The sequence below is a fragment of the Anguilla rostrata genome, chromosome 10, assembly GCF_018555375.3.
Source record: "Anguilla rostrata isolate EN2019 chromosome 10, ASM1855537v3, whole genome shotgun sequence".
In the NCBI taxonomy this organism is placed as follows: Eukaryota; Metazoa; Chordata; class Actinopteri; order Anguilliformes; family Anguillidae; genus Anguilla; species Anguilla rostrata.
The window spans coordinates 9,455,845-9,480,008 of NC_057942.1; the positions used below are offsets into that span (position 1 = coordinate 9,455,845).

The 24,164-nt window shown below is 41.8% G+C and overlaps 2 protein-coding genes across 3 annotated transcripts in view; both read left to right on the forward strand.

Moving 5' to 3' along the window:
- The window catches only part of tacc1 (transforming, acidic coiled-coil containing protein 1), a 390,586-nt gene that overhangs the window by 361,343 nt on the left and 5,079 nt on the right, over positions 1-24,164 (forward strand). The window lies entirely within an intron of this gene.
- The window catches only part of LOC135264906 (netrin receptor UNC5D-like), a 166,343-nt gene continuing 146,400 nt past the window's right edge, over positions 4,222-24,164 (forward strand). The window contains exon 1 of one of the 2 annotated variants that reach the window (XM_064353916.1): positions 4,222-4,793. In XM_064353916.1, coding sequence (XP_064209986.1) covers positions 4,709-4,793 — 85 coding nt within the window. In that variant the 5' untranslated portion in view covers positions 4,222-4,708. The remainder of the gene's footprint in view (positions 4,794-24,164) is intronic. The other variant, XM_064353915.1, reaches the window with a different exon arrangement.

Below are 24,164 nucleotides of genomic sequence, written 5' to 3' on the forward strand. Positions count from 1 at the left end.
ATTTTAAGAAACAGATATCTGATCAGCTTGTTGATTGGTTTGCTTACTGTGAGTGCCTTTACCCCAGCCCTCTCCTGTTCCCAGGTACTTGACCTGTAACTTTTCTAGATTTGGATAAAAATCCACCTGTCAAAAGGCCCCTCCGTATAAATCTCTTAGTGGAATGTTTTTACTCGACCTGTTGCAAACAATGAGCCAAAGAACTATCAACCGGCAGAACAGGATGTAAGTACTGGTACAAAAACATACATAAAGGAAAGTTTTAAGATGGACAGTAACAGCACCTGCTGTAGGCGGCAGCCCTAATTGGCAGGCTGGGCTTTTAGCTGTCAGAGAGGGACCTCCGTGTACCTTTGTTCCGTGGTACTTTGTAAGTTGCTTGTATTCCAGGCTGAACAGGATGTTTCTTTTGCGCTCCTGTTTGTCCTTCAGTTTTTATCCTTACCCTCACTGCAATGGGAGCATAATTCTCCTTAAAAAAATGCCATGGAAAGCTAAGCAGGGGAAAATATATCAAAGACAGAATCTTCATTTTGAGGCAAGGTCATAGGTCATGCGGACGTATTGTCATTAAGGCCAGTTTCATTATCAGCCCTTATTGTTTTTTATTATTTTATTGCTGTTTTTCATAAATTGAATAAAAACTTTGTTCATACAGAACTACACAGACTTGCCTAAATAAAACTTTAACTGTCTCGGACAGCTTATTTCAAATATTGCATCTAAACTGAATATTTGATAGAAACAGCATAACACGTTATTTTTCATGATGTATACTGTGATGTAATTTTGCGATACTGGAGTTCCTATGTAAGCAAAACAATGGTTTCCGAATTTAACATTATATTAAACTTTAATATTATTTTCTGCATATGTGAAACCCTAGCGTGCATAACTTCTGTCCAATGCATTTTAGTTTTTTAAAGTTTACTTTTAAAGTTAGCCTGTCTTTTGACATTTGAATTCCATGCCAAATGTAAAATCTTCAGAAAGGTCATGTGGACTTGAACTACTGATGTTTTAACAATAACCTTGTGGAGAGTAGTCTGGTGTGTGCATGTGTGGGAGTATTTATATATTTGTTCATGATATGTTTTGGGGGGATTTATTTCCCAGCACTGTGTTAAAAATAACCAAAAACAAACAAACAAAGCCATTAGATTACCCAACTGCTCTTAACGCGCTCTGTATATAGTATTGCTGACTTGCAGTCAAGCATGCAAAGTATACCGCTCAAAATAACTCTCAGCAAAACAAAGGTATAAGACCATTTGATGGCCAATTGTATTAAATGAGGCTTTCTTTAGAACTGTGTACTTTTTATACGCATGACGCTCATTGTAAATTGCTGAACTTACAGTAGTGTCATATCTGTATGCAAAAGGATGCTGTCTCATCTGTTACACGTTTCCATGGGGATCTGCAGTACTCTTCTGATGGACAAAGGCCTCAGGCAGCCCAGTGATCACAAACTCACTGCTGGTTTGCTTATGGATTTCCTTCACGTGCCTATAAAAAAAATTAGCGTTCATCTCTATGGGAGGCGTATATTATGGTCTGTTCAACAGCTTTTGGTATGCCTGTGACAGTGATTCAGACCGGGGTTTTCAGGCCATCCTTAAGGATGACGTGGCTGGTTTTTTTTGTGGTCCAGAAGTCACCCAAAGGATGAATTGACCTATTTGTACCCAGAGCAATAAGCTAACCCGAAAAGAGGTTGTGAAAATAACTGCACAGGGTTTGATAAGGATCAGGACCTCAGGGCACCTGACAGTGTGGGGGCCGTGGGCTGCAAATCTTTCACAGTAAAACTAAGGACACCGAGGCATGGCTGTAACATTAGCTTTGTTTTAGAGGGTTGCCAAAGCATTAAACTGGCAGTTCTGTTTCATTCAAGCATTTCAAAACAGGGAGCACAACTAATCTGTCAAAAAGCTAATGGGTCACGTGTGTATGCTGTCAAAGATTATTGTATTATAAGAACAGCCTTCTGACAATGGCCAGTTACTTTGCTCCAGGCACAAAGGACATTAAAGCGTAAATAATTTTTTTTTTCACCTCCAGCATGGAAGATGCTGTTAAGTACTTAACCCTATGTGCCAGTCTGATCTCAGCCTAGATGCAACTTAAAACTCCTAATCTTTACGAGGTCTGTAATTGTGTTGAAAAGGGTTATGCAAACATGATTTACTTAGAATAATACTGAGGCTAATATTCACTGGAAAGCACTGCAGTTGCAGCATAATAGTAATCCTTCCTCCTGTGACCGATGCTCTACCCAACCACAGACCTGTGAGTCTTAACTGGTCGCAGAAAATATCCGCATGGACACGTGCACGTGCACACGCACTGGCATTCACACTTCTTTGGCATTGGCACTCGCGAATAAAAAGCAACAGTCCAGCCAAGGTTTGTTTACTAACGCTGTAACTCACCAGCTACACAACGCTGATTACCTTAAATAACTGGCTGGTATTGGACTTTGTCAAAAGCAAGCAGGTCATTGGAGATTAGAAAATGCATGGGTAAAGTTAGTGAGACATTATAATATTTAAATTACCCCTCGGTTAATATATATATTTTTTAACTTGCATTTCTGTCATCCTCTCCCAAACGTGATGGGCCTATTATTTTGCTGCGTTTGCTTTTCCCAGCTCATCTTGCTTAAGGATGTATTTCCATTTCTGATGGATATTACATGAATATTCATTTTCTGCGAGTGCCAATGCAAACACTTGTGCGACCAATTAAGACACACAACTGCAATCGCATTCCCGAAAGCACAGGCAGGCTACACAACATTGGACCGGCGCCCCCTTGAGTGGGTCTAAACGGAGTGGAAGTTAGGGTCGCTCCCCAGTGGTGCTGTAGCCTACTTTAAATTCAAGTTTATTTATTTATTTAAGATTTGCTGCAAGGCCAACTCCTCTCTGTCACACTGGTCGTGTTCTTAACTTTTTGCCTGAACGCGTTGTTCTTTAAGTCCCCCACCCCCCAAATAACAGGTATACGGGCAAGAACCAAACCCCAATATTGGGCTAGCCATTAGGCCCGACTACACCTGGCTCCACAGAGGAAATCGCGGTCTCGGAAGGAAAGCCTGGGGAATTCTATTTTTAAAATGGTCTCCCCCTCCCCTGACTGAGAAAAGGGTTCATAACACCCCCTAATTCACGTATTTTCTCGTAAATTGTCTTTATGCCAATGTCTAAAAAAGATGAACGATGCAAATAAAATATAACGGAATTAACTCTAGTCCCAAAGGGTTAGGAAGTCATGATGCTATGCAACTGTAGTCTGCCACTACCTTAGTCTGCATTCATCTGTGCATACATTAAGGAACATTTAAACAGACTGGTGAGCGCAATGTTTTTATTCCGGCTGCAGGCTTGCTTTTTTTGTTACTGAAAAGAGAGGAAACAGCAATTTCCCTCCAGGCAGTATAAGCAAAACATACATTTTTGTACACTTGGACAGGAAACAAGGCTTCTTACTACCTTTTTGAGTTGTTAAAGTTGTAATTAAAATGTTTTCATTAATGAGAGCATTAGAACAGGCCATTTTTGTAATTCGTGCCTGGACAATCATTTTATAAACATAAATGCTATTATGCAGTCATACATGAACCAAATAGGCTATCGGCGACCAGTTAACTCGTTTTAAATATTCTTTAAAACATTCCAAGCAAGCAATGAGCATACACTCCTTTATTAAAAGATTGACACTCAGGTGTTTTAGAAAATTATAGCCTACTGCAAATAAAAGGAACAGAAAACAACGCTCAGTCAGATATACATTTCGTTTCACTAGCACTCTCATACTTAAACCTTGGGTGTCATATTCCCCTCTTGAACGGAAGAGATTAAATTGGTATAACCGCAGCGCAAGCATGTATCCAGATGAGGTAGCGTGCCAGGCGGATATGCAGCGCTTGATCTTAGTTCCGGGCGACAGAGCAACTCCACACCCTCCTGCCCTCTCGCCAAGTGCAACGGGGCGATTTTGTACTTTGGGGAAATTTCTATTAAGAATATCAGAGTCAATTGTAATACGACTTATCTATAGGCTGTATGGTTTCCACAAATGCATATAGTCTCAAACGTCGAAAATACAGAACGAAAGCATTTTCTTTCTCTGTGAACTCAAGCAATGGTCGGCTACTATAAAACTGAATTTTCGCTATCTTCACGCGGCACTGTCTTATGAAATTATATGTCGGCGCTGTATCTGCAGCGGAGGTCGAGACGATTGCATTTTAAATAAGGATATTAGTTGCACACTTTTACCATTATAAAATATGTGTGTATTCACACAAGCACACATCATTCTGAGGCTCGCCTTCTTCCACGGAACACCTTGGCTCTAGGAACTGTCACTGGTGCTGTAGATACTGTCGCCTCCCCGCCCATCGCGGTGTGCCATTGGCTAGCAGCGCTGGTTAATTTATTTCAGTCTGTAGTAGTGTAGCATTGGGGTGGTAATACAGGTTAGAATTAGGAATTGCAAGATGCTGCTTCGAAGAGCTAGCTACACTGGACAGATTTTTAACTGGTCTCGATTCAGTGGCAGGTTTATCTAAGACACCGAGAGAGCCAGTCCCATGCAGATAACTACGGAGGAACCTGTTACTGTCACGCTGCCTCCGATGGCATCAGCTTGAATACGGGGGAAAGTCTCCCCGTTTTCGGTGCAGACGGAAAGAGAAGCAATGGGACCGTTTTCGAAGGGACGCTACTTCTGTTTGGGCATCTTCTTGTTCCTCGTTTTCTTCACTACTTGCACGACAACTAAAGGTAGGGCGAACAGAAAATGATGTCTCGTTGTTCGAACGCACGTGCGGGTTTTTAATACAATGAAAAATGATTTCTTGTCCTGCACAGGAGCTTCCAGTGGGATAGCGGTCTGTCTCGTTGAATTCAGCTACGCAGGAAAAGCGGCACGCTGCCACCTACCCAAAGCTGTTGTTTAACTGACTGATTGTTTGTTCTCAGAAGTTGCTGCAGTGCGTGTATGTTGAGGAAGAATGTGTTTTTTACGGGGATGTAAGGTAATAGTTGTCTTCAGCATCAGCATAATTTAGCGCTTGTCCTGCTGAACTGCATAGCAGCGTTGGGTTGTTGAATGTATAATGTTAGTAACTGATGAACTTATTTATCAGTTTACTCAGTTTACTAAGAACATATGTGGTCTGTGTGGTCTAGCCACATATTCTCCGTTGTTTATGTAGTGTAGCCTGTTCCTTTGTTCATTTACTGCGGTAACCTACTCGGGGCATGTGGAGTTTCCGTGTCACTTTGGTATTTCTGCGTATTGGGATTGAACAGTTTTTCATATTCCAGATATATAATATTATTTTTGTGTTTGCGCAGCCAGATGTTACTGTGAGAGGTAGTGTGGCATAATTTCATTGTATGCTTACTTTGAAAAAAATAATGTAAAAATGCAACAGGCAGGCGCACGAGCTGTGCACTCGTTAAGCAATCATGGTCTACGCGTACATTTTAATTTCGCTGCATGCAAGGCCAAACCCTTGTATTCCTTTCTGGATACGTTTGAAGTGAGACGGGGTGGTTTGCCTTTTACTGGAAACTCTTGCCTTACGAATTTTCAAATTTCAAAAGACGGCGTGTAGCCTAACCAACAGAGCACTTCGCTTGACTGGGAATCCTTTTCGCATTTTATGTATATTGAATACAACTTCAGTGATAGGCTACTGACTGTACCATTTAAAACACACCTTTGTACCGATAGAAGTACTGGAGTGCATTTAGGCTATGTGCGGTAGGATAGAAAAGAAACAGCTAGGACGTTTGAAACGCGTCGTGATCGTCCCATGGATCATTAACGAAGTCATATTCCAGTTAAGGACTTTAGTTTAATTTCATTTATCTTTTGGGGATTTCCTCCGACGTGGTGACTTCAAGCGAGCTTGACCTGTTACTGACATTGAATGCGCGTAGAGATGATTTCCTTGCGCAGGTGACCGGTGAACTCGGGCAAATATCGAGCTGAAATAAAAATATCGTGAATGATTTAGCGGCTAGATTCATCACTTGATGCAAATATTTGTTGTTTGGAAGTAATTTGATATGCTGTAGTGCACAAGCATACGAAGTGAAAATGTATACAGTGTGTTGCATACAATTTATCTTGCTAGATATTTGTTACGCGTCCTATCAAAACGTTAAATATTTAACGTGCGTTACAGGCTTTTGCCCTGTTTTCATGTAATATCACTGCATGCTGCAGCAAAGAAATCTGTTACTGGAAAGTGTCACATTACAGATCACAGCTGAATATTGTAAAACGTTTGTATTGATCAATGTGGAGTATTGCATTGCAGCAGTATTGCAGTCTGAGGCGATGTTTCTGAATCATTGTTACAAAAGGTGCTTAAAGCAGAAATAAACAGGACACCTACAGACAGTGACAACAGCCGCCTGTTTGTATTTGCTGTAAAATGGCCTCAACACTGAAGCAGATTTCCTTTCTGACGGTTTGACCCACGACTAGGCACTGCTTTTGTTTGATCACCGCCTAATTATTTGATGAACTCATTAAGCGTGTAAACAAAGGCCATCCTTGTTCTGCCCAATCATCAACAATGAGTCATGCTTATTTTTCGACTGAACATAGAGCTCTTAAGAAATAATTTGCATAGTGAGCTGAAACAACTCTGAAATTAATGAAAGCCAAACATTTTAAGCATTGCCATTAAAACGGGCACCTGGGAATATTTTCTGCAAACTTTTTCACATTAATATTTCATGTAATAGCTGTAAACTGCACTTTTGGATTTGTAAGTACGTCGCCATGGTTGGTTTGTAAATGGACGTTGTATCTGTTGCGCTTGCTGATAGACCAGCGGATGCTGAGCTGACATGCTTGTAAAACATAGACACGTCTAAAATTTTGGCGTCTATATGTATGTACTGTGCAGATTGAGGTTGTATTTATTTGGAAATCCAAAATTATAAATAATAAAATCATTTAAAAAAATAAATAAAGAGGTAATATGTTGTCCAATTTTTTAAAGCGGTATTGGCTTTAATAGTTGAATCTAATTCAAATGAGTGATAGACTGAACCTCTTTCTTTCATAGTTCATTTACTACTGTCTAATGAATCATAATGATTTTTGTATATTTTTGGGGGGCAGAGAGAATCACAGAAAGTTTTCCATTTTATTTTTTGTTAACTTACAGGGACTTTAAAATCCACTGTAACCTCAGGAAGACTAACTTGTCTTCCTGAGGTTACTGTGGATTTTCCTTTATATAAAAATAATGATACAAAGATAAATAATTCAGCTTGGACTGGCGATGTGGCAATGGACGGAATGCAAAACGAAGATGGATTATTGCATTTTATCCCACATGTCTCTAAAGTATGATCTGAGGAACAGAAGTGGTGTACGGATATCACCCAAAAGGCTTTGTGTTTTTATCATCGTCAAGCTGTCGCCTTGTGCGTGTGACACCTCCTCCTCACACGACAATGGCATTTTAACGCTGGTGTTGCACGACCTGGCCGTCACGGGCCCGGACTTAGCATTCGCAGAGCTTCACGAGTAGAGTGCCTTCTGTGGCGTGGGGAGCATCCCTTGCCGCTGCTCGACGGATTTAAGTGATGGGAGATCAATAGGGATGTGCGCGGTCAAAAACGCAGAGCGTGAAATCACGCAAGGGGTCAGGCTCGGAGGGTTCCGCTGTGTAATACTGCTTTTAGCAGACCTAGTGGGGCCCTAGGGGAAGTCTAAAAGGGTTTTCATTGTGCTCCCATCAGTAGTTGTGTGCGTGCGTGTGTGTGTGTTTCCCAGTCCAGGGCTGCGTTATCACTGCACGCAAGGCATCTCTTCGCCTTTTCTGTCTGAGGCTCAGAAGACTGTTATTCGACTCGCTTTGTGAGGCTTACTCTGTTTAATTACATTAACTGGCTTCCAGCCTGCGATACTGTACCCGTGCTCACGGGAAGGCGATTCTAGTCGAGCAACAGTGGTCTTTTAATGAATGGAGTCTGGTTGTGTATATGTTTAGTTTTTAAATGTGTGCTTCCACTTCATGTTTCGGCCCACTAATGTGAAAAGTGTGGTCCAAAATTTAAATTCATTGATTAACCATGAAGCCAAGATGTCAGACAATGCAAAATAATCCCGGATCTTTGGGAAGTTTTTAATCACATTTCACGCGCATATAGATCCTAAATAGCCAAAATTGATATGCATTCAAATTAATGTTTAATTAGATCTAACCATCATGTGATTTCATAATTAGATAGTTCAGCTTTGAACGATACATCAGCCAATATTGAAAGGCAAAGTCTTAATCATGATCCCTCCTATTCACTAGAGTCCACAAAACAGCATGAGAACTAGTTGGTGCCTGTGAATACACATGGACTTGTCCTCGAAACAAAGATATTATTTATAAAGAATCATTCGATCTAAATCATAGATATCAAACAGATAAGGATTAGTGCTGATGGTTCACTGGGTCTCTGTGGTCTTCTATCAGTGCCTGAACCACAGACCTAAAGTATTTGTGGTCATAGTCACACAGTGTCAAACTGTTATCCTTTAAAAAATCCTGAAAAAGGATGATAAGTGCGATCGTGCAACTGTTACAGTACAGCAGCTGTTTAAGTCTGTTTTTAGGACATTAGCATTTGAAAATTTGAATGCTTTGTATGAAAGTTGGCTTGACATTGAGAAATAAATTCAGTGGCAGTATAATCATTTTTGCATAACCTAACCACCATTCATAGACTTTATCATGAGGAAATCTGTGCATGATGCCTTAGTCTGATTCTGGTGCGTAGTTCATTACTGGGTTGAGAAACTGCTCCAGCATAGTTTGCCCATGTCAACAGCATTGTATAACTCAATGCGCATTAAATGACTTAATATAGGGAAAAGAGAATAATTCAGCACACAGCCATATGGAATTAGACTTTCATGATCATTTCATGTCCTTAATCCAAGTGTTTGATTGATCAGATCCTAGTGAACATCTTATGATTCACCATCCATGCAAATAAAAATTGAGTCTTTTTGTTGCATTATTTTCCAAAAACAATAATTTTTGTGGGATTCTTACCAGCGTTTTGGAGCACCCGGAGAACTACATTTGAAAGAAATAACGGCTTTGCCAAATACAAAGGAAAACGGGATATCATTCTGCCTACATTTTTTCCTAATTGTAGTAATGGCTCAACTGCATATACCAGTTCTTAAAACTATGCCCAGTCCTCCCTCATTACTGCTTAGAAGGCAAGAGCTTTCTTCTCCTTGTGTCACTGGAGGAATGGTGAAATTAATCTGCCCCATGTTTTGGTAATCCATTTGCTTGGCATCCAGTTTTTGACATTACATGTCAGCGGCTGTTGAGGTTTTTTTTAGCAGTGGCAGGTTATGTGGACAATGAATACCATTGGTCTAAAATTTTTGCCCTTCTTCCCTGGCAGTGGATTTGTGAAAATGAGTATCATTATAGTTCTAGTTAGTTTTCCAGAACTGTGACCATGTTTGTCAATAGTAATGAACATCCGTCATCTTGTCCTGACAAACGGATTTCACAGTAATCAAAAATGAATAAATATTTGATGACGCAGGCGGCTGTAAAAAACTGTAATTGCCGTACATTTTTTGGGGCGATTTTCCAACAGCGATCCAGACATGAGCACATGCGAAGAACCCAGCCGTGGCAGAAAATACCCATGTAAGGCTTTATTTCAGTGCAGAGCCTCCATTAATCAACACATGGACCATATGGCTCGGACAGCCTCCTGCTGTGTATAGGTGTTCATGGAAATGAAGCAACAAAGCTACAAAGAGCTCACAGTCTTTTCATACCTGTTTCCAAATGAGTTCTGCAGAGTAGATTTCCTTGCCCACCTTCCTGATACACTTGAGCATCTTACCAGTTTGATGCAAACCATCGTTTAACCAATCCTCCTTAATGTTGGCTCCCCGCAGGATATGGCAATAGGTGAGCTTTGCATGGCTCTGCTTATGCTCATGTAAGTAAATATAGTATATGCCATCAACAACATCAACTTGCACCTTAGCACTGCAATTAGCAGTTCTTTCTGTTATGTTAATGTGGATTGCTAGAGGGGTGTAATTGGGTGAAAAAACAGTTGTCTATGAGAAAATGCAAATGTTCAATTCAAGGTGAAAGTTTAGAGGCAGTTGAATACCCAGTATGTCCTTATTTGGAATATTGAGAGAACTTAACATAAGCCTGAATGTACACACTTTTTATAGTCAATTTGATAACCTCAAATACATATTGACCTCGGTACCATGTGAAAATATATAGACGGGTGACATGGAGTGATTAAAATAGATATCGGTTTATTTGCTATTCTCATTTTTTTGACAGATTATAAAGCTAGCCTGATTACTGTTATATGGCTTTTAATAGGCTAGATGGAGCCTATTCTTTTTTCAGAGTTTTATTAAAATCTGCACATATATTAATGATGGGCAGTCAATTTTCCAAACTGGTTGCACCTGAATTGTGTTTAACTGGGTATGTTCTTTGGTGTACCAGTAGGTTTAAAATCATGTAAAGCTGTTCTTCCTCTTGATGCTCATCTGAAATGTCCTCTTAGATTTTTTGCATTTTTGCGAGTCTTTATGACAGTATTGTGCTCTAGTCATTCTCAGTAGTCCATTCTGCTGCAGAAACCTGTATTTATAAAGGAACAAGGACAATGAAGAGCATGCCGCCTGATAAGCCTCATATTCTCTGTTTATTTTACAGTGACATGTATGCGTGTACTTTTGGCCTCATGAATGCACACTATTTTATTTATTTGTTTACTGCTGCATCTCCAACAGACTACCACATCAATCACAAGCTCTCTACTTTCCCACATCCACATGGAGAATCCTGCTAAACCTCCTTTTTTCTTTCAAGTGTGCTCTGACACTCAGAGGAGTGCAATTCAGACGCGGGTTTGTGCGAGTAGCTGACGTTTCTACACAATGACTCTACTCTTGCAAAGTTACTAAGCTTTGGACATGGTGAAAATGAGCGTCTGGACCCTGCTGAGCAGTCGAAGGTCAAAGCGGTTGTTTTCAGCCAGAGGATGGTAGGGGGGCTCTTATTTGCCCTACTGTTATGGAATGAATCACTGGATTTAGGCTGCTGAGCATGCAACGTAATGTAGTCTCGCGACCCAATTTACATTTAAATGAAACAAAACGCCTATACATTGGAAAATGAAATACTGTAATGATGATGGTAATAAAAGCAAGGACCCCTTGTTTTGCGAAGGCCTCTTGGCTGAAATTGCTGTCATTTTTCCATCTATAATGGTACTTTGCATGTAATTTATGAGGAAAAAGACTGTTTATCTTGTATATTATAAATATAAATTCAATGCACACACATGCTACATGTGTACTGATAGAGGACATGGGCAAGAGTCTAAACCAGGGATACTGAAATATGACCCTCGAGGCCAGTATTACTGCTGGTTCTTTTATACCTGACAGTTAATTGATTGATTAATGCCACTTATTGGGCAGAGATTTAACTCACCTGGTGCTCTAGGTTTAAATCAGAGACTTAAGACTAAAACCAGCAGTACTGCCAGCCAGTTTTAAGTATCCCTGGTCTAAACTGATGAAGTGGACTTGAACCCATTATCTGAAATGCACACTTGTGTCCTGTGAGTGGTTTGTTGCTGCTGTCCCAAGTTTTCATTATAAAGAAAGTAATGAAAATACGATCGGGAATGAAGCCTTGAAATCAAGGTTTTCAAAGCAGTCCACATGCCCTTCCACTATTTCGAGTATAAACCTTTGCCTCCGGCAAATTCACCTGCGGGTTGGCGGTGTAGTTGGCAGTAAGGGCCAGAAGTGTACAGTGATAGTTTTTAAATGTACTTTACAGTCAATGCAATACCAGTTATCCCCTCTTATGAGCATGGTCACTACTTAGAAGGAGGAAAAAAAAACAACATTATTTTGAATTTCATTAGCCAAGGCCAGGGATGTGATAGGCCAATCCATCTACAATGCATGCTGGGATTTTCATTAACTTCCTCCAAGAAGGGTGCAATCAGGACACACTGAAGTGCCCTCCTCAGTCACAGCACTAAATTACATACAATGCACACTACCTGAGGCTATTCATCTCAGTCCATGGATTCAATCAGGGAGCTCTTACAGTAGCACTTCTTTATTCCTGGCCTTTGCTCATCCGAGAGTCCAGGGGCTTACTGGAGTGCACTGACAATGCAGTTTGTCGCCTTAGCCTGCCCCTGTTTTAAGCCAGCGTGGAGAGGCTATGTCACCCTTTGCCATTCACAAGAGCAGAGCAGGGAGTAAAATTGTGATGGGAACCGTCACAGCAAGAACAGATTAGCACGTTTATTTTAGATCGACATCGTGGGAAATACCTTAAAAAAAATCCTAAAACCTACATAAAAAATACAAAATAATTGTTGTATGTTTTGACCCATGTGTCAAAAACACAGGGATGTTGGAAGTCACTGCTACCATTTATTTTGCAGTATTTGTATGTCAACAAAGCCATAAATTGCACTTAGAAAGTATCATGCGGAATCTTAGCATCTTGGTTTATGTAAATTCAGTCCATTTTGTATTTTCCATCCTGTCTCAAATGAGGAACTGCAGTGTCTGCTCTGCACCCCAACAGCATTACGGTTGAACAGATTTAGCTGGACTGAAATGAAAACCCACCCTTCCCAGCTAAGCCAGCTCTTCTCTTAGACCAGGCCCTCCAGCTTCTCTGCTGAAATCCCACTGGGGAAAAACAACACGGATGGGCCTCAGACTGCGGAATAAGAAGAGCTAGCTTATTCAGGCTCTGCTCATAACTCCTCCAGGTGCCAAAGAATCTGCTCCAGGTGACGGCGTAAAATTACATGTACCGCAGTTAGCTTTGCTAAACGTGATCTCAGTAAGTAAGCAGATTTTCAACAGCAACACCGGAGTGACTTTACATCAGTCAAAAAAAGAACTGTTATTGTTGTGTGCAGAAGCAGAGCATTTCAAAGAGACTGCAATATTGTCAAAGGAAAGATAACCTGTACAAAGTTTAATGCTCCCAAGGGAATTTTATTGCCTGCCTGACAAAGGTAATGTTTTGATCAGACTAGGGCTCGTCAGGTGAAGTGCAAGCATGAACTGTGACTGGGACAGACAGGTCATTCAGTGGTATCAAAGCAGTACCAAAGAGTTTCATAAAACATAGGTCAGTACATGTTTTGTAGTTCTCAAGCACAATGATGAAGTCTGGGATCTGGTGTGTATTGTGAGTATATGCTGATGAACAAATATCAGAACAACACATTATGAATTAAGCAAATGAAAAAACATAGGTATTACATATTGTGATTGTATAGTGCACACACTGTTCTTCTACAGGACTGCCCAACCCTGTTTCAGGAGATCTACCCTCCTGTTTTCATTTCAGCCATAACAAAGCGCATCTTCAACAGCTAGAGATCTTGTTCAGCTGCAAATTGGTAAAATCAGGTGTGGCAAATTAGGGTTGAAATGAAAACCTGAACTGTATGAGACAGTATATTTTCAAGAACAGGGTTGGGCAGTCCTGCCTTACTACTGTGTATAGCAACACCTAGACAGTATTACCACATGGTAGTAATCCAAACTGTAGGGTCTGATATGTAGCCAATCATGAAAATTAGCATAGACCATTAGCATATGGTCATGTGAATGTCATTGCCATATAATAGTGCAAATTTAAGCCTGTCCTGCTAAAGCAGCTTGTGCTGTGGTGTGCGGCTAAAGCATTAATCATAGATGCAGTGGTGCACCCTCTGCAATACAGTCTTGGCCGTGTGGATGCTAACTGGCCCAGAGTCCAGCAGGGCAATGCCCGGTCGGCCCCAGCCTCACCCAGGGAGGGAAGATTTTGTTCGGCAGCACTTTTTCCACCTCGCATCACAACGTTGGCCGGTGCAAGCTGTCTGTTTACTGCCTGCTGCACTAGAAGTGTAGACCCCAGGTGCAATAGCTGAGCAACTCAGCTCATGGGGTGTAGAGTGGGGGAAAAATACCAGGAGCTGGCTGCATGAGGCTGCCTGGGGTTTGGAGGATTCAGGTGCCAGTTTGCACTCTTCCAAACTAATGTAGGGTATTGCACTGGAAAGTTTGATTTGGCATTCCGAATTCCGAAAAAATTGCGAAAACTTCTTGTTATAACTTGATGACCAAAATAAAAAATATGTATTTTCAGAAAGATCGTATTTAAGCACTAAAAGGAATGTTCACATGCCAATTAAATGTGGTGGAACAATGTATAATGCAAACGCATATGTACAATTTTAAGTAATGCGGACGTTAAGGCAAGATGGCCCTAATTGGCATTGAGAAAGTTTTCACTTCAAATGAATATTGAACTACTTTTCATGAGCCTTCTGTATAGCAGATCCAATGCTAAAATTCACACATTGCCCTGTTAGTACAACCATATGCATTTGTTATCTGATATTTTGTTTTTATCTCATTTTGTATTTTAATTTGCACATCGCAGAGAAACATTATGCATGACAGAAAAAAATATGCAAATGATCCTTCATCCTTTAACATTTATATTGTCACAAGTCTTCTGCATATTCTATCAGTTTAATCAAGAAAGCTGCCATGAATAATTTAGCACAAAATATGCATAGATTCAAGGGAGATTTGGCTTGTCAGAAGTTGTCACCACAATGGAGAAATGAAGGATTTCAAGCCATGGTTGGGATTAATTTGTTAACTTTAAGCTAGTTAACGGTTTGACTAAAATTACCATATGGTCGTCTTTGGAATATAAGTGCTGTGTTTGTGTGAAGATTTTGCCATTTTTTTAATAGACTGACAGCTCGCATATTGAAATGGGCCAGATCAGACTCGTTTAAAAGCGGCACCAACCAAGCCTTATATTCTCACATCTGCTTGCCTGTATTAACCAGCTAAATTGCATACCGCAGACTTCAAATAGCCTGATGTGTCAGTGCATATCCAATTTATGGCACAGTGACGTCTAAGATGTGATCCATGGTGTGGCTTCTGAGGCTGAGTTTATCCCAGATGCAAATTATGAATGATTTTGCACGCTTTGCTTAAAAATAGCCATTAAACACGCTTTAAACTATAAACAGTGCAGTTATTTCAGACGAGGGAGGGGTTGAAATGAATTCTTCCTACCTTGGGACGCACTGTTTGTTTATTCATGAGCAATGCATGGCAGAACATGACTCAATTAGAACATCGAGGAGATGGCGTTTATTTGCCAGTAACCGTTGTCACGATCAACAACCCTTGGCTTGACAGACTGCCTACAGTACCTCCCCATTCTGCATTTTAAAAATAAACATGTCTCTGTGAAATCAGGGATACAACACTGACGGGGATGAAGGGCATTTATCTGGGCTCAGGCTGGCCGCCCTCCTTTTGTTTTCACTTTATCTCCACTTGTTCGGTTTAACCAAAGACTGTCGAAACCGATTGCAATCTTTAGAAGAGAAAAGCTAATTGAGTGTGAAAATCGATCATGAAAACTATGAGGGGTGTCATACAGTAGAGGACACTGGGGAGCCTCTGCTCTGGCAATCTTCCTTCAAAGCTTGAGGGGTTTTTGTTCACTGTGGGGGCTAATTATACCCGGACCGGAACCAGTGCGGCTTGTAACCTTGCGCAAGCAGCGATCCTTTGCCCCAAAGCAGCACAATGCAGCTAGTACCACAGTGTATAGATGTGTTCTTTATATTGCCTTTTACTCTGCAGTGAGTTTTTTTGTGAGTAAAATGTGCATTTGTAAAAAAATGTGCTTAAGTCAGAGTCTGATTGCACTTATTACAGAATTCTGTGAGTGACACCTTTGAGCTCTACCACACGTGCGTATCTATACCTCTTCAGGGGGCGACATAGCTCAGGAGGTAAGAGCGGTTGTTTGGCAGTCAGAGGGTTGTCGGTTCGATCCCCTGCCCTGGGCGTGTCAAAGTGTCCCTGAGCAAGACTCCTAGCTCCCTAATTGCTCTGGTGAATGTGAGGCATCAATTGTAAAGCGCTTTGGATAAAAGCGCTATATAAATGCAGTCCATGTACCATTCTTCAGTACAGAACTCTACAGAAACTGCCAAAAGTATGCAATTTTAAAATTAAGTTGATTGCAATCTCAAGTCTGAATAGGCTCCTACTTGAGCATTACATGAACCTATAATTAATAAAGAATTGTACCTATGAGCATGCATGTCCCGAGTAAATAATTGGTGAGTAGATCAGAGGGTGTGGAGAATGGTCTTACAATATGTTCTCCCAGTACCCACAGTTAATAGAGTCCCAGGTCTCCTAATTGTGTAATGAGTTAATGGGCATGTGGTGGCACATGGTGGTTTTTTAAGCACGAATGGCATGCCATACATCCTTAAGTAAGCAATTATTCACAGACTAGATCTGCTGATGGGAGGGATGGAGGAGGGATGGAAACAGCTGCGGTGGGGATACATGCTGGCTTTTTCACCAGACGAGTCGTGTTTGTGTGTGTGTGTGTGAGAGAGGGAGAGAGACCTAGAGAGAGAGAGACAGTACGTGTTTATGTGTGCGTGCATGCATTTGTGCGTGTGTGTGCGTGTGTGCGTGCACGTGTAAGCTTCTGAATGTTTGGCTGAACTGGAAGGCTGTTATTCCTTATTTATTGTCCCAGATTTTGCAAGCTTTTGGGCTCAGTGCTCCAAAGAAAAATGGTTACAATTACAGCAAAGTACAGTTATCTTAAGGGCCATCTGGGAATGGCTTCTTATTCTGCCATCAGCTGTTGATGTGAAACCAATGTTCTCTTCTGCGGGGTGTTCTGATCCAGACGTGTGCGGTGTGCATACTGTATGTGTCTGTGCCTGATGCTAATGCAATGGTTCGGATGGATGCTATGAGAGGGGGAAAGGTCACGCCCCTTTGTCTGTTCAGGGCCGGTCGACTTCATCGAGAGCAAGGCGAGGCCCTGGGTTAATGAGATGTATGGATCTCATCCACAATGAACAGGTTATCGCCAGATTCACTCCCGTCACCGTGCGGAAAACCGCTGACCTTCACTTGTCAGGGTTTGATTTAGGCCAGTGGTTAATGGAATCATCTCATTTGATTTCATATGAAGGCCTTGTGTTTATTAGAAATGATAGCAAATAGGAAAGATAGCAGCGGGGTGAAATTACCGCCTTGGTGGGCTGCACATTCAGTTATCGCAAACAGTGGCTAACCAAACATTAATTTGATTGCACGCCTCTGTTGCCATCCTTGCTGCTTGATGTGCTGTAAGTATGAAATCTTAGCTTGCGAATAGGCAAATATATGTTTGTGTACTTATCTGGCGCATCAGTTTCAGAACAAATTTTTTTTTGTTTGCCTAAGAGACATTCTCTAGATTTATTGGTATTTTATGTCTTCATTGATGGATGTTTGTTCATTTGAATTATTTTCAGCAAATATTGAGTCTCCTGACTGTTTACAAAGGCTCAGCAAACATTTTAAATATGGGTGTTTACTGATGGTACATACCAGATGAGATTTTTACAGGCCGCAGGTTTATGACAACAGCCTCTTTAGCAAAGTGCTCATAAGCCTTCCTGGATTTTCCCAGATTTGTGCCATGTAGTAATATTTATTGTATTTATTGCACTGTGTGTGTGTGTGTGTGGGGGGGGGGGGGGCTCAGCTGCAGTAAGTAATTTTATGTATAATAAAAATAGGATGCAGGGCTTTATGGCAGCATACTTTTTTTTGTATTGAGGCCTTTCAGAACCTCACCATAAAAACTTCATTGTGCTCCCATCTGGCAACCGAAGTGCCTCATATTGCAGGATGTTAGTGCTGTTAAAAGCTATCTTTAGCACCAAAGCAAACATCTGGGATTTTCCTTGACCCTTGGCAGACAAATTTCAGTCACCTGCAGCAGAATGATATTGCCCACAGGGAGTTATCTATAACTCTATTTTTTTGGTATGTTTATAAAGTTTTATATTGTCATTATTGAAACTAATTTTTTGTCACATTGGTTTATAGTCGCTTGACAGAAATCTGTGGCTGTCTGTTAACCTGAAGGGATTTTGACTGAACATGGCTGCTCAGTAAACCTCAGCAGCAGGCCACCCTGCTCTTCATAGCCTTCTGCTATCCGTGTCAGATTGGCACATGTTTGGCAGTCAGTATAGACTCCATTTCTGAATTGAAGAAATGCTCCAATAGAGTATGCCCAAGATGTCTCTTGGTAATTTAATCCACTTTCACAGACAAAATTACTTTTCATGAAGTTCAAATATGAGAGTTAGAACATGGTTCTGCAGTAATGTACTCTCATGCATCGATTTCTTCCCTCATCTGCTAGTGTACACTTGCCCTGGTTTCAACTGTCCAGAGGCTTCTGTGAAAATAAAATTAGCTAATTGAGTTTCCAGTAGGCAAGAGCAAGGTTAAGAAAGTGTTACATATTTAGAAGGCACCATGTCTATGTCTTTAACTGCCACAAAAATCTAATTAAGAACAAGTCTATGTTTTAAGCGAACCTTATACTTCCATCGTCTTGTAACTATGCCTTCTCAGTTTTGAAATAGGGAGTAGCTGGACACTTGCCGAAATCATTGCTTGCACCTACGCACACTACCTCTTCCTTCCTCTTCAGATATGGGTCTCGAGGGACTTTCGACCATGATTCTGAATTCAGAATTGGACTCCGCTGAATCCCAGGCCAGTGAATTCATCCAATTTCAAGAGGTGGAATGTTCTGGAGAGGCTAGACTATGTTTTTCGTGCCACGAGCTACAAAGAGAAGGAGACGGGGTCTTTACATACCCCCCAGCTAATCGCTCCCTTTTGTCTTTCAGTGTTTATTTGAACATGCTTTACCAGGAGCCTGCTTAAAGATCCAATTCTGTGCAGGACTGCGCAGCACACATTACCGTCTTACAAACAGGACAGCAGCAAAGTAAGGGTAATCAAGCTTCAAATACCTTTGGCGTACAAGCACAATTAAGATTAACAGCCCCAGAAGAATCTCTGGGTCTCCGGCTCCTTTATTATAGATGGATGAATCGCCCTACTGTGAAAAGAGAGTGGTCACAGCTAATTCCTAATGCCTGAAAATTTCTTACATTAAGAGAGTGATTAGTGTAGTATATTAAGACCATATCCTAGCTGGAAACCTTTAATTCCTGGTGTTGTCTTTTTTTTTTAGATGTAATACTTTAATCCAGGAGTTGTTCCTGTTTCATTTGGCACATGGCAGGAGCTCCAAGACATTTGGTCCCCCGTCTTTAGGGGCAGTATTAACTCTAACTTCCGCGTCTCAGACAAGCGCCCTTTGACTGCGCTTAGACAGATTCTTTTGCAGTCTGCACGGAGGTAATTGCCTTTTGCGCACAAATGATCTGAGCAGGTGTGTGTGTCGCCTTTCAATTTGTGACCTACACAAACACCGATCCGAATCTCTACCCCCTCCCCCCCCCCCATCCTTTCACCGGGAGCAGAGAGGGTTCTGCATTCATGGGTGTCCTGCAGAGTGCCTTTATTCACACATCCGTCTGAGAAAGTGCCAGAGGTTGCTTATGCCAGCTGAAAAATTGGAACAGGATCCAAAGATTAAGACTGCCCTGATTTTCTTGCAAGCCATGAACCTTTTTTTTTTTTTTATTTGGAAGGTTGAACTTCCCATGTTGATGTTGGGGGCAAAAAATAAATCATGTTCCCTATCTGCTTCTCCCCTCTGATTTGATGACAAAACTGGGTCACTGTCTGATGTGTCCCTCTGATCTTGTTGGGGAAGGACATAATTTGTTATGAAGTCTTTAAGCTTTGCTCTAACTCACACCGGTGATGAATAAATTCTTAAACCACCTGTTAGGTTTGCGAAAATCATCCCATGCCTGTTATTTACTATTTAATCTTATCCAGGTGGTTAGCAGTGTGTTCATTTCAGTGTCTGGGCCTAGCTTTGCAGAATGTTCCACGGAGGTAATGACCTTAAAGCAAGGGAAGATGCTGTCTATTTATTGACGCCTCTGTTTACATTTGCACACCGGTGCATGTTCAGTAAAAGGTGTACAAAAGGTTAAACAGTATGACATTTGCTGGGGCCTGTGGGGAGTTCTGCATCCGCGGATGCAGCCGAAAGAGGAGAAAGCGAGACTCCAGTCCTGTGGCGATGAGACGGAGCTGTAACCATGGCGAAGGCTCTTTTGAGAAGGCGATGAATTGGCTTCGGCTGCGGAGCCATCACACTCGCACAATCCCATTCGAGTCCCACAAGAGCGTATGTTTAATTTACCCGCTACAGATCCAACAGCCACAGCAGGTCCATCCGTCCGTCCCCCCCCCCATCCCCCCAAGCTTTCGGTTAGCCTTGTGCTTTGTCCTTCATGGTGTTATGTCACGCCTGTGGGGTGGATGGGGGGGGGGCGGGTGGGGGGGGGGGGGGACAGCACTGAAGGGCAGGCTGTGAAAAATGGACTTTGTTGTCCAAGTTTTTGCACACTGTGCTGCAGGGACTTGCTGAGCATGCTTTCGGTCTGCGGCAGATGCTATCATAGGTAGAGCAGAAATGTTTGGCCCTTCTTTGGTCTTTTATTGATGAATCGAGGGCGTGCGGTTTTTAAGATCCCTCTTAGAAGTTAAAATCGTACCTATACTGTCATAAGTGCAGTACTAAATCTTTGAGATTAGCTTCAAACCATTTGAGAAAACATTAGTCTTGAGATAAAGAAAAAGGTCCACTCAATGAAAAAGGGTTATTAGTGTAGAAGAGAAGAATCCAGGGGTTTGTTCCAATTGCTTATTTTGACTCCTTGCATTTCTTCCTTTCCTCACTCTTTAGCTCCACCAAATGGCAGACGTAAGGAAGAGATGCAAAGTTGAGATACGAGGAAGGAGGAAATGAGGAAACGTATTTCACAAATGGAATGTCCTTGCTCATTCAAGTGTCAGTTGGAAGCGACGTCAATTATAGATGAGGTAGATGTGGAGAGGTGGATCCACAGGTGGATCATTTATATGTCACGAATAAAGATGCCTGGGAGCTCCTTCTCTAGGAACCTCGCTCCTCCAACGGACTGGATTGGAATGTCCTTAAAGACGGCGGACCTCGATTGATTTTAGGGTCACGTGAGGACTGAGGAGATGAGGATGGATAAAATAAGGGACTGGAACGAACCCCAGGATTATGTGTAAATGAATGCCTTGTTCAAGCAGTGAGTGAATGCCATTTTCCTTAGTGGGCTATCGTGCTAGATTTACCATAATAGCCACAGGCCAGGTCCCAGTGACACATTGTGTATTGAATAGTTGATGTTTAGCACTGTAGCACTGGTGCATTAAAATTGTACTTTATATTCTGTTTATGTAGAGTCCCTGTAGACATTCTGTCAGTTGTGTTGGCTCCAGTTGTTTGCAGCATTTTGTTGTTTTGTGAACATGAGGGATGCATATTGAGTTACCATAGTTACCAGTTATAGTATATTCCTAGCTGAATTCTTGACTATCACGTTTTAACGCATTAGCAGTATTGGTTAAATCAGTTTAATTATGCGTCATTTTGTAAGCATTGATTATTATAGAGTGCTTTTAATCTAGTTCATTTACTGAAAGTGCAGAAGTTCAGAAGGAAGTGTATGGTATGAGGAAGATGGAAGGAAGTTTCTTGCATCACACCAATGGTTTGGGACAAAACATTTCCTTGTGCATATCAGTTACATCTGCTAGATCAGATTTATGTGCGTGTTGGCAGAATTATCTATTTATACAGCTGGATGTTTTCTGAAACAGAATGTTTATATTCAGTACTTTTTATATATAGCAGACAACAATCATTTTATATTATATTTTTAAAAAAAGATAGTGTTACCCTTGAAGAAAAACAGCATCCTCACTTTTTCTTGTTTCTTGGCACTGTATAATATGCTTTTCAACTGTAGATTTTTATACTAGCTGCAGATCTTTTCGAGACACTGAAGATTAACGTCAGCAGCAGTGTAAGATTTTTTGGGGACTGAAAATCTCTTCTGGGTGGCAGACTGCTCCCATTTTCAATGGCAGTGTACAACAGATAACTTTTTCATACCCCACTACACACACACATGCACACACACATGCGTGCACAGACACACACACACGCACACACACACCTCACTATCATATAATAAAACTTGGTAAGACTGAGCTGGAACCAAATTGATTAATGGTACACAGTGGGCCTCATGGGTGCTGGCTGCAGTGAAATGGAGAGCATATGAAAACGCATTTAAAAACTGTCAGGGGCAGAAAAGAATGCCTGCCATGGCGTACGGAGAAGACAATCTTCAGCAGATGTCAAGACTTCAGGAGACAAGGCTTCGGAAGAGATGTTGAAGAGCATTCGCGCAATTCGAAGACCCTCGAGGGTGGCTGTTCACCTCTAAGAATGTCTCCGGAACGGGACAGTGTCAGGCCACCCTGAACCGTGAGCCTTGACACTTAAGCCTCTGTTTTCCAGCCTGGCATATTGTGACTCACGCACTGGCCAAGTGGCCTTTTCAACATGGATTTTGACGTGACTGATTCGGACTAATTTGGTGACTCGCCGCTCACCCGGGTGGGTGGAGATGCACTGGTGGGGGGTGTGTCAGTGAAGGTCAAGCTCTGCAATGCAATTTTGATGTAGCGCATTGCAATTTTTGTATCAGGGTAGTCTGTGATTCATGCCTGCCTGCTCAGACCTGGTATATGGCGCAGGTCACAGCTCAGCATATGGCAAGTTTCAAATTTTGGAGCTTTCCCAAGCAATGCATGCTTGATCATATCTTATTCAAATTCATATGCTGTCCAATTTGACTTTGATATATATCCCCCAGTCATTTATTGTTCATTATCTTTTATTGTGTTTTAAACTGTTTATGGCCTTTCTTATACTGCACTATGGTCTCGGCCAGGTCAGACATGCAGCAACCATTTGGATTTCAAAAAATGCGTTTCGGATGTCTGGGCTGGTCGGGTGAAGCATTACGATATAGTTCTCAGGGAGTTAACGCATTCTTTGTGGCATGTTGTGTTCTACACAACATTGCCATGCGTTACGGATGTCATGTTGACATCCATAACTTAGAGGGGACATTAGACGGTGAGAGGCAGAAATGCATGGGCTGTTTGAAGCCAAAGAGGCAGTGAGGAGCAGGGAGTGGAGGGTCCTGTTGGCTGCACAGCTGTGTCTGATTTTGGTTTATTCTAATTGAAATCTTTGAAAATTAAATGCAACATAGGCTAAGTGTGCAAAGTAAAGGTCAATCCACAGTGTCACCGCTTTCATAAATAGAGCCCTTAGAATGAAATTCATAAATTCTTTCATTTGCTTTTGAGGGTCACAAAGTTTTCCATCAGGATAATTTACCGTACCTTTGGGAAGCCATCCGTCTTAGTTCGGTCAAATGTTTTTCTATTTTGCGTATCTGTGGAAGACGGTAAGGGATGTGGGAGCAGGTGGTGGTTGTGCTGGGGGAGGTGGGGCATCGGACTCTGGAGTTCACAGAAAAAGCTGGCCCTGCAGGGAGGTGCTACGCTTTGATCAACTGTGGTGGCACACATCGATTGGGTTCTGACTCGAGAGGTCCTCGAGGTGCCACGGCGGGTCGCCCGCCACGGAATTCATCAGCGGCAGCGCCGGTCTCACTTCTCCTCCTCACGGCTTCTGTTTTCTGCCTGGTGACCCCACCCGTTTTCGAGTATCCCGGAGGCATGTTCCTGCGCCTCCCGCTCGCTTTCCATTTTTCCTCGGTTCTCTTCGCTTTCGGATCTGAACCCGTGTCAAAGTTCTTCCGAGGCAGACCCCCCCCCCCCTCCCCGTGGCTCCCGGCAGCTCTTTATTCAGATCTCGTTTTTCATCTCCGTCTCTCCGACTTGCAAGGCGCCTCTTTGTTGATTTCTCACACACCTACGCAGCAGGTCAAGCTAATTCTTGCTGTTTGAAGCCTCGCTTTGAGAGTCATGGAGTTGAAAAATGAAAAAGAAAAAAATAGGAGGGGAAAAAGATGGTTTCAAATGCTCTTTTTACTGTCACAACGATGGTATGAAAGCACGGCAGCACAACATATTCACTCTGATGTTGCTCTAACAAAGTGTGAAAGCTAAAGTTGACCTGTATACATTGTTTTGTGTAATAACCTGATAAA